This window comes from Puntigrus tetrazona, chromosome 11 (assembly GCF_018831695.1).
Source record: "Puntigrus tetrazona isolate hp1 chromosome 11, ASM1883169v1, whole genome shotgun sequence".
NCBI lineage: Eukaryota > Metazoa > Chordata > Actinopteri > Cypriniformes > Cyprinidae > Puntigrus > Puntigrus tetrazona.
Window position 1 is genome coordinate 10,726,103 of NC_056709.1, and position 13,808 is coordinate 10,739,910.

The 13,808-nt window shown below is 40.6% G+C and overlaps 2 protein-coding genes across 3 annotated transcripts in view; one reads left to right on the forward strand and one right to left on the reverse strand.

The window, feature by feature from the left end:
- The first annotated feature begins 48 nt into the window (after positions 1 to 48).
- On the forward strand, positions 49 to 8,536 carry LOC122354278. 2 transcript variants are annotated; one of them, XM_043252447.1, is made up of 16 exons: positions 49 to 193; positions 465 to 530; positions 1,123 to 1,167; positions 1,445 to 1,609; positions 1,690 to 1,775; positions 1,873 to 2,009; positions 3,092 to 3,139; positions 3,221 to 3,320; positions 3,418 to 3,556; positions 3,928 to 4,032; positions 4,247 to 4,327; positions 5,385 to 5,530; positions 5,667 to 5,855; positions 6,626 to 7,274; positions 7,790 to 7,878; positions 8,211 to 8,536. In XM_043252447.1, the coding sequence occupies exons 3-16, from the start codon at positions 1,126 to 1,128 to the stop codon at positions 8,296 to 8,298; spliced, it is 2,064 nt and encodes a 687-aa protein (XP_043108382.1). In that variant the 5' UTR covers positions 49 to 193; positions 465 to 530; positions 1,123 to 1,125; the 3' UTR covers positions 8,299 to 8,536. The 2 variants fall into 2 exon arrangements, with proteins under 2 accessions (XP_043108382.1, XP_043108383.1); XM_043252448.1 differs by having other exon boundaries at positions 3,931 to 4,032.
- Positions 8,537 to 8,641: 105 nt separating this feature from the next.
- Positions 8,642 to 13,808, reverse strand: part of LOC122354393 (son of sevenless homolog 2-like) — a gene marked incomplete at its 5' end in the record, with an annotated part of 15,788 nt that continues 10,621 nt past the window's right edge. Inside the window, 11 exons of the mRNA XM_043252546.1 lie at positions 8,642 to 10,399; positions 10,774 to 10,880; positions 10,977 to 11,018; positions 11,131 to 11,392; positions 11,824 to 11,940; positions 12,028 to 12,200; positions 12,576 to 12,693; positions 12,787 to 12,949; positions 13,036 to 13,155; positions 13,233 to 13,455; positions 13,545 to 13,657. Of these exons, the coding sequence (XP_043108481.1) occupies positions 9,848 to 10,399; positions 10,774 to 10,880; positions 10,977 to 11,018; positions 11,131 to 11,392; positions 11,824 to 11,940; positions 12,028 to 12,200; positions 12,576 to 12,693; positions 12,787 to 12,949; positions 13,036 to 13,155; positions 13,233 to 13,455; positions 13,545 to 13,657 (1,990 nt within the window). The remainder of the gene's footprint in view (positions 10,400 to 10,773; positions 10,881 to 10,976; positions 11,019 to 11,130; positions 11,393 to 11,823; positions 11,941 to 12,027; positions 12,201 to 12,575; positions 12,694 to 12,786; positions 12,950 to 13,035; positions 13,156 to 13,232; positions 13,456 to 13,544; positions 13,658 to 13,808) is intronic.

The window sequence follows — 13,808 nt, forward strand, 5'->3', positions numbered from 1 at the left end:
CCGTGTTCCGTTCCACCTCTCCTCCCGCAGTCAGACAGACGCAGTGCACGACACCAGAGATACCGGACACCGGGAGACGACAGCGCAGCGAGAGACGGTGAACTACAAAAAAAAAAAAAAACATGAGGCCGTCACTATGTCAAAGAAATGGAGTAACATTTAAACTTAAAAAGAAATCTTGAAGATCTTTGTGGTAAGTAAGCGCGCGCTGCACACATTTTTTTCTATTAGTATTTTTTAATGATTCTAGCTTTAGTTTGATTTTCAAGATTTGTGTTTATGAATAGGCTGCTGCATTTTTTGGGAATCGTTTTGTGTCTTTTTCAGGCTGCTACTTACAATTGGCTACTTACGCGTTTTTATGTTTCACATTTACTATGATTTGTGATTATGTGTGATTATGGATATGCTTTTGTGAAAAAAGGGGGAAACATTTCTAAATGCTTCCTCACTCTCTGCTGTAGGGTGGAGCTCTTTGGCAGGTATCTTTTCTTCCACCTGGGATCCGCTGACAGGGCGACCAGCTCTAGGTAAAAAAAAAACACAAGCGCGCCTTGGATTCATGTTTAATAGAAAACTGTGTTTTTAATACGGAGCTGATGCTACGTATAACACTCTCACAACCCCTTTTCTTTTTTATACATGATCTTTACGTTACAATTTATTATGTTTGTCACGTTTTTCTCTCATGTAATGGGTGATTTCAGGTTTTCTTATTCGTGCATAGATAAGATGATGATGAATGGCCTTCTTTCCTTGTAGTGACTGACTTGTTAAAATGGATAAGATGATTATAAGTTACTATTCTTGCAATAACGTGCTATAAATGGATAAGTTGATGGATGGATGGCTTATTATTCCTTTGGTGACCGACTAACCTCGTAAAACTAAATACAATGGATCAGTTGATCATAATGCACTATCCATGTGTAGTGACTAACTGAAAAGATTAAAGCAACCATGTGTGCTAAGCAAGCATTAGACATAAGAACTGAGCTGCTATGCATCTTACCAGACCACCATAAATCTCTGTGGTCACCTGTCAAAGAAAGCGCCTCTCAACAGAGAATGTGTACCATCCTTTGAGACTGTGTTAAATGATGTTTGTGTATGCTCACACAGAAAATGAAATCTCACGAGGGAGAACTGGAGAGAGAGATCTCTAAGGTAACAAACGCACACAAACTTTCTTCAACGGGTGTGAGAAAAAAACACGAAACCTATATAAGCATTGCAAACATGTCCGTTAAAAATACATTTTGGGTTGGTGTGTGTAATTACATGCGATTACGAGGCCTGAAAACGTCATGGAAATGAATGCAAGTCTTAAAATCATGGACATTTCTAGGAGTTCTTAATATTAATTTGTAAAGAAATTGTTCTTTGATTGTGCAAGTAGCATAAAATGATTTAAAGCCATCTTCGTTTGATGCGTGGCGTTCAGGTTCAGGGCATGGTGTGTGAGCTGCGGGCAGGGTTTTCTCGTGCGCTGCTGGAGCTGAATCAGATTCAGCAGGGAGACACTGAGCTGCAGAGCCAGCTGGAGGACACAAGGCATGGCTGCAACAAGCGCGCCCTTCACCTTGAGAGTCTGGTGCTTTCCCTCAAGGTCAGATCGCACACCTGTCTTGTAAATCTGCTCTGGAACCTGTGTTTGTCAAAGTTTTGTTCTCTTGTCTCTCTCTTTAGGAGGAGCTGGAGGAGGTACGCTGTCAGTTTCGTCAACTCTGTGAGACACAAGACAGGAAACCACCGGAGAATCCAGGAATAGAGAAGTAAACGTATACGCTCTGACATGCACACATTTAAAGCATGACTGAAACTGTGTTATAGCGTATGCGTCGATGTGTGTGTGTGTGTGTGTGAGTGCAGTAATGGAGTGGATGACAGTAGCGGACAGAGTAATGGTGCAGCAGAGGCTCCTCCCCTTTCACCTGTGGGCGGAGATTTCCTCATACACTGTTACCTGCAGGGATTACAGGTGTGGCAATGGGCCAGACAGAATACAGGTGAGCTTGGGTTGGGAAACAAATAAAAACGTTTCAAAATGTTTCAAAAAGGCCTTCAAAGTTTTTGAATTTAGACTACAAAAACACAAATTTATGACAACAATGATGTAGTGCATGCAAAGGACCTGTACAGTATATTGAAAAGCATGTGTTTGCAGGTGCATGGTATTGTTTTTTTAAAGTGATGTTGCCAGCTACTGGCCTGGCATGCCTAATGCAGCATTTTTAATCATTTTAATAACTGGGACTTTACTATTTTTAGTATAATCTTTGTTGTGTAAACGTACCCATAAAACGATTAATTGCATCCAAAATTAAAGTTTACATAAATTATGGATATGTAGTGTGTCATATATATGTAGTATTCTATATAAATATATTCAATATATTAATACTTGCATGCATGTGTATTTAAATATACAAAATAAATATACATAGTATTATATTATGTAAACATTATGTTATGTAAACTTAAACTTTGCGATTGTTTGACAGCACTAATAAAATATTTAAATATAAGTTACACTATGTAACCATTTATGTCTAAAATAACCAAAATGTTAATAATGAGTTACTTAAAACTTAAAACCATCCTCCAAACTAGTGTGTTGTTCTTAAATCCCTATCGTAAATAATAATAATTGTTTGTATTTTTTGTCGTTGGGATGAATTTCCCAATTAAATGCATACTTTCTTCGTTCTTCTGTCCGTTTGTACGCTTTTCCTTTGCCTTCCCATTGTTTTCATATTCTCTAAAGGTAATTACTAAACAGTAATTTGACCAATAACGTGTAGGCACTGTACATAATCAACCAATCATGGCAAGTGACCTACAGTAAGTGGTCAAAGCGATGCATATACGCATATACATATTACACTGTAGTCCTCATTATATGTATAATTATAAATGATATGTTTTGCATGTATATATGTATTAATTATATGTATAATTTATGCATATACATATAGTTTTATGCTTCAGCTGCTACCAGTGTTGTTAATATGCGGTAGAAATTAGGTGAGGGGAAGTAAACGATATTAAAGATCAGTCACAGTACAGCTGATTTAGTTTACTGTTTCAGGTGCGGATTCTCTTTCCTGCCACGTGACACACAGCTGCCTGCGGCGGGGTAAATAACCTGACCTCCATGTCTTTTAACTGCTCAGTGTTCACATGTGGATCCTCACGTCTCTCTGTCTCTTTGTGTCAGGCAGGAGGCGGGGTGTGGTGGAGATGCTGCTCCGGTCTGAACGCGATTACGTGTCTAGTTTGAACCAGCTCTATGAGAAATACAAGTCTGCTGAGCAAAAGTACAGAACTACAGTCACTATTACTATTTCATGTCACCTCTTTATCTCTGTCTGCACCACGCGCTGTAACAAGTGCATTTGTGTGTTTCTGAGACAGTGTGGCGTTTGTAAAGCACATCGATCAGATGCTACAGCGCCACCTGCTGTTCCGCAACACCCTAGAAGAACGACTGACCACGGATGAGAGAAGCTGTGCTGCCGGGGATGCTTTTCTTAACCTCACTGGACAGAACGATGTAATGACATTTACTGCTATAACAAATACATGTAATCCTTTATTAAAACAATCAAAAGTTACAGTGTAGACTTTTACATTATCATAATAATGTTTAATATATAATGTTATATTTGAACTTTTAAGTTCATTAAATGATCCTAAATTGATGAAGCTTTGGTAAATGTTTCTTGAGTAGCAAATCAGTATATGTGAATGGTTTTCTGAAGGATCACGTGACACTGAAGACTGCAGTAACGCTAAAAATTCAGCTTTGCATCACAGGAATAAATTACTTTAAACATATAAAAATGTATAGTTATATTTAAATTATATATTTGATGTTATTTTGATTTGTAGTGATATTTTACAATATACATTCATTGTCCTCAGAAGTCTTTCTCTGATGCATATCTTGGATACGTTGCCGGTCTGGGAACTGTCCTGAGAAGAGAGATCAGGGCAACTTCACCCCACAGCAATCCACAAAATGCAGAGGCAAGAACTTCCTTTTTTACGTTATGAAAGATGCTGAAGCACACGGGGATGACTGTTTTGTGTCCATCTCAGCAGCAGCAAATGAGTCTACAGCAACCGGTCCCCACTCACATCTAAATTCATGCATAAGTTGCTGCTGACGTATAAATTTGATAATATAGTTTTTTTTAACTCTTGCATAAATTAGTTTTATGCGTTTATGTTTTTCTGCTAGGAGGAGAAAGAGAGCTTCAGATTGCTCTCGCTACTGTTCGCTCCTGTTTCCCGCATCCACACATACCTGAACATCATACAGGTCAGTCACGTGCTTGCAGAATAGACTTGATAAAAATATGTGAAAAATACGTTTGCAGTAACACGCGCGCAATGCCTGTTATTTTCAGCTGAGACTATTCTAGATTCACGAACTCCTGCTTTCCCAGTGATGTGTTTATGTAAACAGCAGAGATTTTCATGAAGAAGTGATTGGAAACTGGGTCCAGGAAAATCGTGCATGCATTGTAATCATATAAAAAATGTTAAAGCATTTAAATTTCTTTTAAACATTTAGTAAAAAAAAAGATCTACTGGGACTCATTATTATTTATTATATTATTATCGCTTTAGATAAAAACGTCTGCTAGATGTCTAAATGTAAATGTATTATTAGTTTCATACCTCATATGGATGACCGTTCAAAGGTTTGGTGTCAGTAAGATATTGTAATGTTTTTGAAAGAAGTCAATATTGTAAAAAAGTCATTTTTTTATTCCTGTGATGGCAGAGCTTAATTTTCTGTCATTTCAACTCAGAATTCAGGATTGTTTAATTAAAAGAAACGTCAATAGAACAGTATTTAATTTAAATAGAAATATTTTATAACATTATAAATGTCTTCACTGACACTTTTGATCAGTCCCATAATACAACTATTAATTTCTTTTTAAAAAAGTGCTGTATGCATTGTATTTTTTGAGCTTCGATTATAAGTATATTACTGCAGATTTTATTTTACAAAGAGATGAGTCTCTTTCTATGACGTTCGATGCTCAAATGTGTGATCTGACTCTGCTAAATAGCTGACGTTAAATTTAGGTCGAGAAAAGTAAAAATATGGAAAACATTGTGATGCTAGACATGACATGGGGCTAGTAGCCTACGAGATGGCAGCGAATGCTACAGCACAGTCGAGCAGGGTCCAGATGGCATTACCGCATTGCTGAACTAATGCCACCTAAATCTGCTTTTCACACTGCTGCACTACTGTCTGAGACAAGCAGTGCAGGTTCAAGTAATCCAAGCAGCCAGTGCATCTTCTTAAGCGACTGAAAATTATAGCACTGCATCTCTACTGCTCTTTCTATTTCCACCAGGCCTTGTTACGCAGCTCTGGCGCTGGGCATGCAGACTGGTGTTCACTACAGGAGAGCGAGCGGGCGCTGTGGGGCCTCTGCACAAGCTGTCACATGACACTGGCGAAGGCGGGGCCATGCGAAGAGGGGGTGGGGCCTGAACAAGGGTCAGTCCTGTTATTTTGCCCGTTTATCTGCATGTAAAGCTTCAGAAATGTGAATTTTGTGACGTGGTCTTCTGTTTAACTGGATGAAACCGGCTTTTGTGGCAGGTGGCTGATGCTAATTTTAGTGTGTCTGCAGTTTGAGAAGCAGGTGCTGCGCCGAGAGCCCCGACTGTGGCCCTTCCGCTTTTACCAAGTACTGTGCCAGCACTAATGCGGATACAGCCAGCGTCGCAGCAGGCGCAGGCATAGACAGCACTGTACACCAGAGGAAATGCTGTCGTGTTGGCATTTCACGGACGCTGCCTCGGCCCAGTGGCATTTTAAGGTAATCCAGCATGTTATACAGAAATTAAAGCAAAAAAAAAAAAAAAAAAAAANGTAATGATAGGATCTTAAATATAATTACATATAAACATTACATGTAGCTACTTTCATAATGGAGTATGTAATTGGATATTTAATTTATTTAATTGCGCTTACTAGATGTAAAAGAAAAAATTAAGTTGGGCATCTCCTTTCTGAAATATTAAATTAGCTTTCCTTTTCGTGAAAATGTTTGACAGTTTAACATTTTTCTTAGAAATGTAAAAAAAAAATAATGTTCAACTTAAAACACTGAAAGTACGCAATCTTAGATTTTTGGATAACACTTTACAATAAGGCGTCATTGGTTAACATCAGTTAATGCATTAACTAACATGAACAAACAATGAACAATGCACTGATTAAGCTACTTATTAATCACATTTACTGTACTTGTTATTTTATATTCTTTATGTAGAGCACCTGGAATGGTATTCTGCAATGTCCCTGTTACATAGAAAATTATATAAATAAAAATGCTTTAAATTTGGAGCAATTGTAACAAATCTCAAAGTATTAAAATCTATATAATTCAGTTTGAGCCTGTATTTAGAGACTACTTGGATTGGATTTTTACATACATGGATGAATCATTTATTTAAAATGATAAAGTTAAATAATTTTTATTTAATGTTGACTAACAATTCCCCGTTTAAACTACGTTTGTAATCAGCAGTCAGTAATTAAATTAGATCAATTTTCAAATACCTATACTAAACTGTGTCCTCTCAGAAATGGCCGAGAGCATATGTGTGATGTGCCCCCTGGTGGCTGGACAGCAGAGTACATGTGGAATGGCAGCGCAGGGCAGAGCCACACGGGTCCCATCTGCGTCCCCTTCCCTCGTCATCCTAGAGAAGCCGGGCTCTTTCTGAACCGCGTGCCACCTGTAGGTGTCGGGGGAAACCTCAGCACTGCTGCCAAGAGTCAGAGCTCCTCGGCTGGTCTGGCCGTGCGCGTGTGTGGCTCCCCGGGGCTCAACGGACGGGTGTACGCCTCTGAGCTCTACCCTCCGCCGCATCGTCTCGATGACGGGGACACAGACTGCGACGTGGCCGACGCATCCGTTTTTGACTTCTCTTCGGTAACGACCTGCAGCCCGGATGAAACTCTGAATCGGCTCCGGGGAGCGGAAGCGCGAGATGATGAGGATGATGATGAAGAGGACAGCGAGGTTCCAGTTCTCCTCAAACCCTCGTACACTCACAACGCTTCAGCCGCGCAGGCAGGGGGAGCATTGTGCATGCAGTGGCAGATTCCCAGGCGGGCTCCTATTCCTGCCGAGGTTCGCATTGGAGCGCAAGGAAAGACACGTGCCCCGAAACCACACAGAATCCCCGCCAGTGCCTTCCGGCCGATTTGGGACCCGGCTTACTCACAGGTTTGAAAATTGCTACAAACCCACTGCATCCTACAATTCTGAATCACTGTTTTGTCCCCTTGAGGTCCACTTACAGTGTTGTTCAAGCTGTTTTGTGCCAAACACATAGGCCGCATCTGAAATCACACACTCTTTAAGTAGGGACACCTTTAGTAATTTCTCAGTGATTGTTCAAAGTTATGAGCGTGTAGTACGGATACGTACTCAGCTGCCTTTCACAAATCCTCTCCCATGACTTTATGAAATAATATATTTTATAGTATATATTATGGAATAGTCTGTTATAAGCCACTTCAGAAAAATACCAGAAATGGCAAGTCATCCAGGGATTTTCCACATACTGTGAAATCAGACATCCTCTTTTCACATCTTTTATATAGTGGAAGTAGTATAACAGAATAGTAGGATATTCGTGCACTACATAATGGATTAGTATGTGTTTTCAGATGCAGCCGTTTAAATATCACATGACTAAGAACCATTACTAAGAAAAACGCTCACCTTTTCTCTTTCAGGGCGATGCGACTCCTGCAAAAGAGAACTCTGTGTCTTTCAGTGCAACCAATCAGATCATTAATCAGCAGCAAGAGACCGACCAATCACGGTAAGGGACGTACAGTCGGGTTTGGTGACCTGTCAAAATATGCAGTAAGCAACAGAACAATCTCAGTTTTTAATCCGTTAAGATTTTATGTAAACTTATTTCCATGGCTTTTACATCCCTGTTTTGTAACTGTGGTTTACATCATTGTGTTTACGTCATTTTGACTGAAGGACATTGGGCAGGACATGGAAATGTTTTTTGGCCTTTTTTTCAGATTAATCGATTAATCAAAACGATAATCTGCCAACTAGATTATCAAAATAATCGTTTATGGCTGCAGTTAACTATTCCTTTAAGGGCACTCCAAAGTAGTAATGTATGTGTTGTTTTAGATCTGCATACAGAGGGACTGGAGTCCAGCGGGCTGAAGCGGTGTGGCATGACAGTGAAGACAGCGAAGGGCCCTGCAGTACAGTCTGACACTGATGCAACTAACCATACACAGGGAACGCTTCTACTTCATCCAATGAAATAGTTGGAAACTTTTTTTTAAAAAATCTGAAATTACAAATGACGACTACTACTCACTGTGAACTGACATGAAGCCATGACCAGCGCTAAATTCAACATCTTAAGCATGATGTGATTTGTCAGAGAGAAATTTTGATGTAATAGAATGCACATAAACTGAGGAATAAAAACTTTCAGTAGAAAATAAGACTGCGAGTTTATTAATGAGTCTCATGGAGAACATGGTACAAAAGCAGTTACAGGCCTTAAATGCTCACACGCGCACACACACACACACACACACACNTTTGGGAATTACTAACACTTCAAACCAAATTGACCAATCATCTCAGTGGGAGTGAGATTCTACACGTACAGGATGTGACATCACTACAAAACACTGCAGTCCCTCTATGGCTGATGACCTCGGAGACCATTTCCGTGGTCGATTGGATAGGAATTGCTCTGGTGATGAAGCCCTTCCTGTACGGACCTGGCTCGGTTGATGGAGCGGACCTGAATGAGAGCAGGAGGCGTGATTTACAATAGAACATTCTGACCGCGTCCCAAACGTCACGAGTTTTGGGAAACGGCCCGATGGATGTCCTGACCAGCCCAGAGGACGGGGGTTAGCAGGACAGGGTCATAAGGTCACAGGATTGTGAGTTTGAGTCCTCTGCTTCTCTGTAACAGTACTGCCCTAAAGTGCAAAAAAAAAGGCTCACCGCACACTATTAAGACACACAAACTTGACACTGGTCCACACCAAACACTCTACAACAGTGTGTGAATCCGGTGGGTCTCAGACTAAGATTGTCAGTAGATACATCAGCAACTGGGCTGCCATGGCGCCGAGGTGAGTAGTGAGGGCAGATATGTCACTTTGTACAGAATACTTGGAGCGCACACGCACAAATGGACGATCGGAGGTGTTGTCTAGACATTTCTTCTACGCATGGTCAAGGCGAATGCTTACATTTTGTTCAGTACTGATATTGAAGGCACATTAAGAGTCTGGTGCGGAAATCAAGGGGCGTAAGTATCGGTTTGTGACGAATCAACGAATAGATGAGTACGCCTTCAAGGGGAGGGGTTAAGACATCATATTGGCTTTAAATAGTGTAAGGAAAAAGCTCTCATCAAAATGTTAAAGAGTTCACCTGATGGGTACAATCTCTGGTCAAGGTCACGGCTGTGAGTTAAAGGCAACCAAAGAGAGGCGTGCTTAGGGTGTTCGGGTTGAACCCTGGTTGACCTCTGACCTGCAACCAAATAAACATCCACAGCATAGTCTGACGGTGGTGAAAGGCCTCGGAGCAGCATTTCCATTAGTGAATGTGCTGTCGACGAGCACATGACCTTGCGTAGCTCTGCACGGATGTGAAAAATGAGTGATAACCACATTCCTCAAGCATCCTCAGGTTTTCATTAGCATCAGATTGTCTGCTTCCAGGTTAAACGTTAAAACACGCACACATACACTCGCACACTCACGTCTGTATTTTAGGGTGGGATGCTCTTATTCGTTGTTGTCCCTGTTGTCGACTAGCGAGAGAGTGTGTATGGATGGCTGCGAGAGAGTGTGTGTGGATTGAGAAAGTTCTCTCTTGTAAGTCTTGGGGGGCAGTTTTGGCAGCGCGGGGGTGGAGTTGTGCCGAGGTGGTATGGGAGGGGCCGGAGTGGGCGGGGGCAGGTGCACCAGGCTGGGTTGACTGATGCTGGGCGTGCAGGGGCGGCGAGGCACACGTGGAGAAGGTGTGCCGGGGGGCGGGACCCGGGGCGAGGGCGTGCCAGGAGGGGTGTTGGGAGTGCTGGGCGAGCTGGTGAAGTCCCAGTGGAAACGGCCTCCTGGAGACGGCTGCATGTTCACCGGATAGTTGATGAAGATCTCCGGAGGTCGCTGTGGAACTGGCGGAGGTGTGTCTGGCAGAGGATCGCGGGGCGGAGGGGGCGGGGGGCTTGGCAGCGGCCCATCTGTTGGCCCGTTGATCACTGGGACACGTGGTTGCAGGCGAGGAGGAGGAGGCTGTCGTGGTGGAATGGCGGGAGGACTTTCAGGCCTGGAACTCAACTTAAGAGAGGACAGAATGGACAAAATTACGTTTTGAGATTCATAATATTGTTATGCATCACATATTGTTATGAACAAAAAAATATTTAGTTTAGTTATTTAGTAGCTATGTTATAAGCTATTTAAATCATAAGTAGCATGAATAGTTTCAAAGAAATACAAAAAGGTGTGCATATCCAAAGACTAAAAAAAAAAAAAGAAAGAAAGAAAAGAAAGAAAATGAAACAAACAATATCCACACACACTTAAATTTAAAACCACAATCATTTTTCCCCTAATGGATTCTTGGAAAGATTTTTGATCTTTATATTCAGTTTGTGGACATTATAGCATGTATAGTTTCAAAGTAACTTCCTCAACACTATGCAAGTCACCTTGGTCTCTGAAGCGGTATCTTTCCTGCGGGGAGGTAATGGAGGGGGTTTAAGTAGCTCATCGCCAATCAAATGGTGCAAACTGCCACATGACACAGACTGAGACTCTGTCAAAAAAAAAAAAAAGGGAAACACATAGTCTTACAGTCTGTCGCAAAAAGGAAGAAAGATCTGCTTGAGTTAATATAGAACTTCACACTTACTGGACTGAGGCAGCAAAACTGGGGCAAATATGGTGTTGTTACCTGTAGAAAAAAATAAATAAAAAGCCAATATTTTAAACATGTATGGGGAAAATGATATACTAGTTTACTAGCTGATCCTTTACCAGTGAGTTATACCCTTCCCCTCTCTCACCATAAGAGCTGCTCAGGTCAGGCTCAATGAACACCGAGTTGAGGTCAGAGCTGGCAGACTGTGGAGGTGTGGGTGTGTTTGGAGAGGTGGGGAGAGATGGGGGAGTCTCAGGTTCTGTTTCTGCGATGCTCCTGAAGGTGATTTTGTGAGGTGGTTCTCGTTCTAATGGCACTGGGTGACCTTTCAGAGTCCCTCCTCCTCCTGATGCCTGCCGCACCGGCCGAACGCCTGGAGACTTCAGAGAATACGTAGTCTTTCTGGGCTGTAGGACATAAAACCAACATACTGTTATAAACATAAACCTTCTCACATAAGTCATAAACAGTGCAAACAATACATTACGCTCCATTATATTCATATCATCACTTAAGGAGTTCTTTATTGTAAAAAGGTTTAGAAAACTGAAAATGTCCAGTCGGTTAGTGAGAATTGTTTGTTTATATTATTAGTACTATTCTAGTTTTATTTTTAGCTTTAATAGTATAATTTCATTCTAAAATTCATACATTTAAGCAAAAATAAAAATAAATAAATGAATAAAATATATACAAATTAATAAACAAAACCTCACCAATAAACTATAAAGTAAAATAAAGGAAAAAATTATATGTTTTAAATTAAAAAATGATAAGTTCAGACATATATTTTTCGATATGAACAGTTTTTTAACAACAACAAAAAACAACAACTCACAAATCTGGGTGGCTGTTTACAGTTCCGTGGTTCAATCTCTAGAGACTTGTTGAACAGGTAGTCAGAAAAGTCCTTCTCGCTCATGTTTCCCATTGGATTCAGATTCTCAAAAAATCTCTGTAAAACAAACAAACTCTTCTTAACATCAAAAGAACTAGAGAGAGGTAGAGGAAAAAAGTGAGAATGAGTAAAAAACGTATAGACCTTAATATCGTGTTCTACTTTGAGGCAGTAAGGTTGGTTCTGGTACTGCTGGATTTCTCCAGTGATTTCTGCTACTTTGCGTCTTTTGCTAAAGTTGATCAGTTCTTTTCCATCACGTTTCAAAAAATCTGGATTTCCCTCTTCAGTCTTGAGAATGTTAGTCAAGTAGATGCCTGAATACACAGAGAAAAGAGACAGGAAACATCACACACACGTTCAATGCTGTTAAAAATTGTGGGGTCAGTAAGATTCAAAAGAAAGAAATTAATACTTTTATTCAGCAAGGACATATTAAAATTATCAAAATTGATAGTAAAGACGTTCATAATGGTACAAACACTTTCTATTTGACAAATTACCTTTTTTTTTTTAACAACTTTCTATTAATCTAAAACACAAAAACATCATCCTACATTACTGGAGTAATGACTGCTGGAAATGTAGCTTCACCATGACAGAAATATATATCATTTCAACAATACATAATCCAAATCTTAACACATTTGTAAAAACATGCTAGTTTGTTACAAAGCAGCTCTTTCTCTTACCAAAAAAAGGTACACAAGGCGGGTTAATGGATTTGAGCTTGGCGAGGTATTTCTTAAAATGATCCTGACTAAGTTCAACAGCTTCCTCTAGAATCCTCCTCTTCCTCTCAGGCACGGCCTACAAACAGACAACAAAAACACGTATTCCATTATTAGCTGTCAATTACTATTCTGATTCACACTATGAGTGCATAATAAACTAACAGCTCACCTCAAATGTGTGGTCGAGGCGATACACCGGTACTGAATTGATGGCGCTTACAATCTCCAAAACTCCATTGAAGTTATTGAGCTCTTGAAACACCTGCAGGATCTCAATAATACGAGAGAACACAGCAACCCTCTCGTCCACATTTTCAGCCTCTACTATACACCTGAGGAGAAACAAAGGATTCACTTACAGAAACAAGAAAAGATGTTATACTGAGATAAAGCTGTCGGCTATGTGCTAATTACTAACTTTTCAAACCACAGTGTGAGGTTGGTTGTGTGTCTAATCATCCTCAGCAGATTTGGAGAGTTCTTCTCTTTATCTTCTTTTGTCCAAACGCTTCCTACCAGCTCAGATGGACGAACGGCTCTGAGTGCACAAATGTACAATAATTAGTCAACGTGCTGTCTTTTCTCATGCATCCTTAAAAGTTCTTATATGCTCACCTGTACAGATCAGACTCTAGAAGCGTTAACTGACGAGCAATTTCTATTGGATGAAGGGTCATAAGGTCAAAGGTGTCAATGCTTCCGGGACGGCTGATGTGCCATTCAATAGGAGGAGGTGGGCTCTCAAAGGTGATGTTGTGACTGATGCCATTAGATTGAGTTTGTTTCTTCCTCCTCATGATCTTGATGATAGACTCCACCCACTTGCGCATCGATTTACCTGTAAAACAGAATATCAGATGTCAGTCTCTTAACCCGTATGAGCATCAAGCATGGACACTCAGCACTGTTGGAAGCGTGTCTACATACCTCTAAGTTGTGTGGTGCTGGTGAGGTATTCTTCAAGTTCACAGCTGAGCTCAGGATCATTCTCAAAGTCATAAAAGTGATGTTCTACCCACTGACGGAATACATTCAGAACCCTAATGACACACATACAGACATCAGACCGACGAGGTCACAGACACCATTAGTGTTGATGAACAGCAGGACTGTGTGTGGTGACACTGACTGAAATGAGCACAAGATTAAGCAACAACAGGATGGTTGAGTCTTACGAAAACAATAATAAAA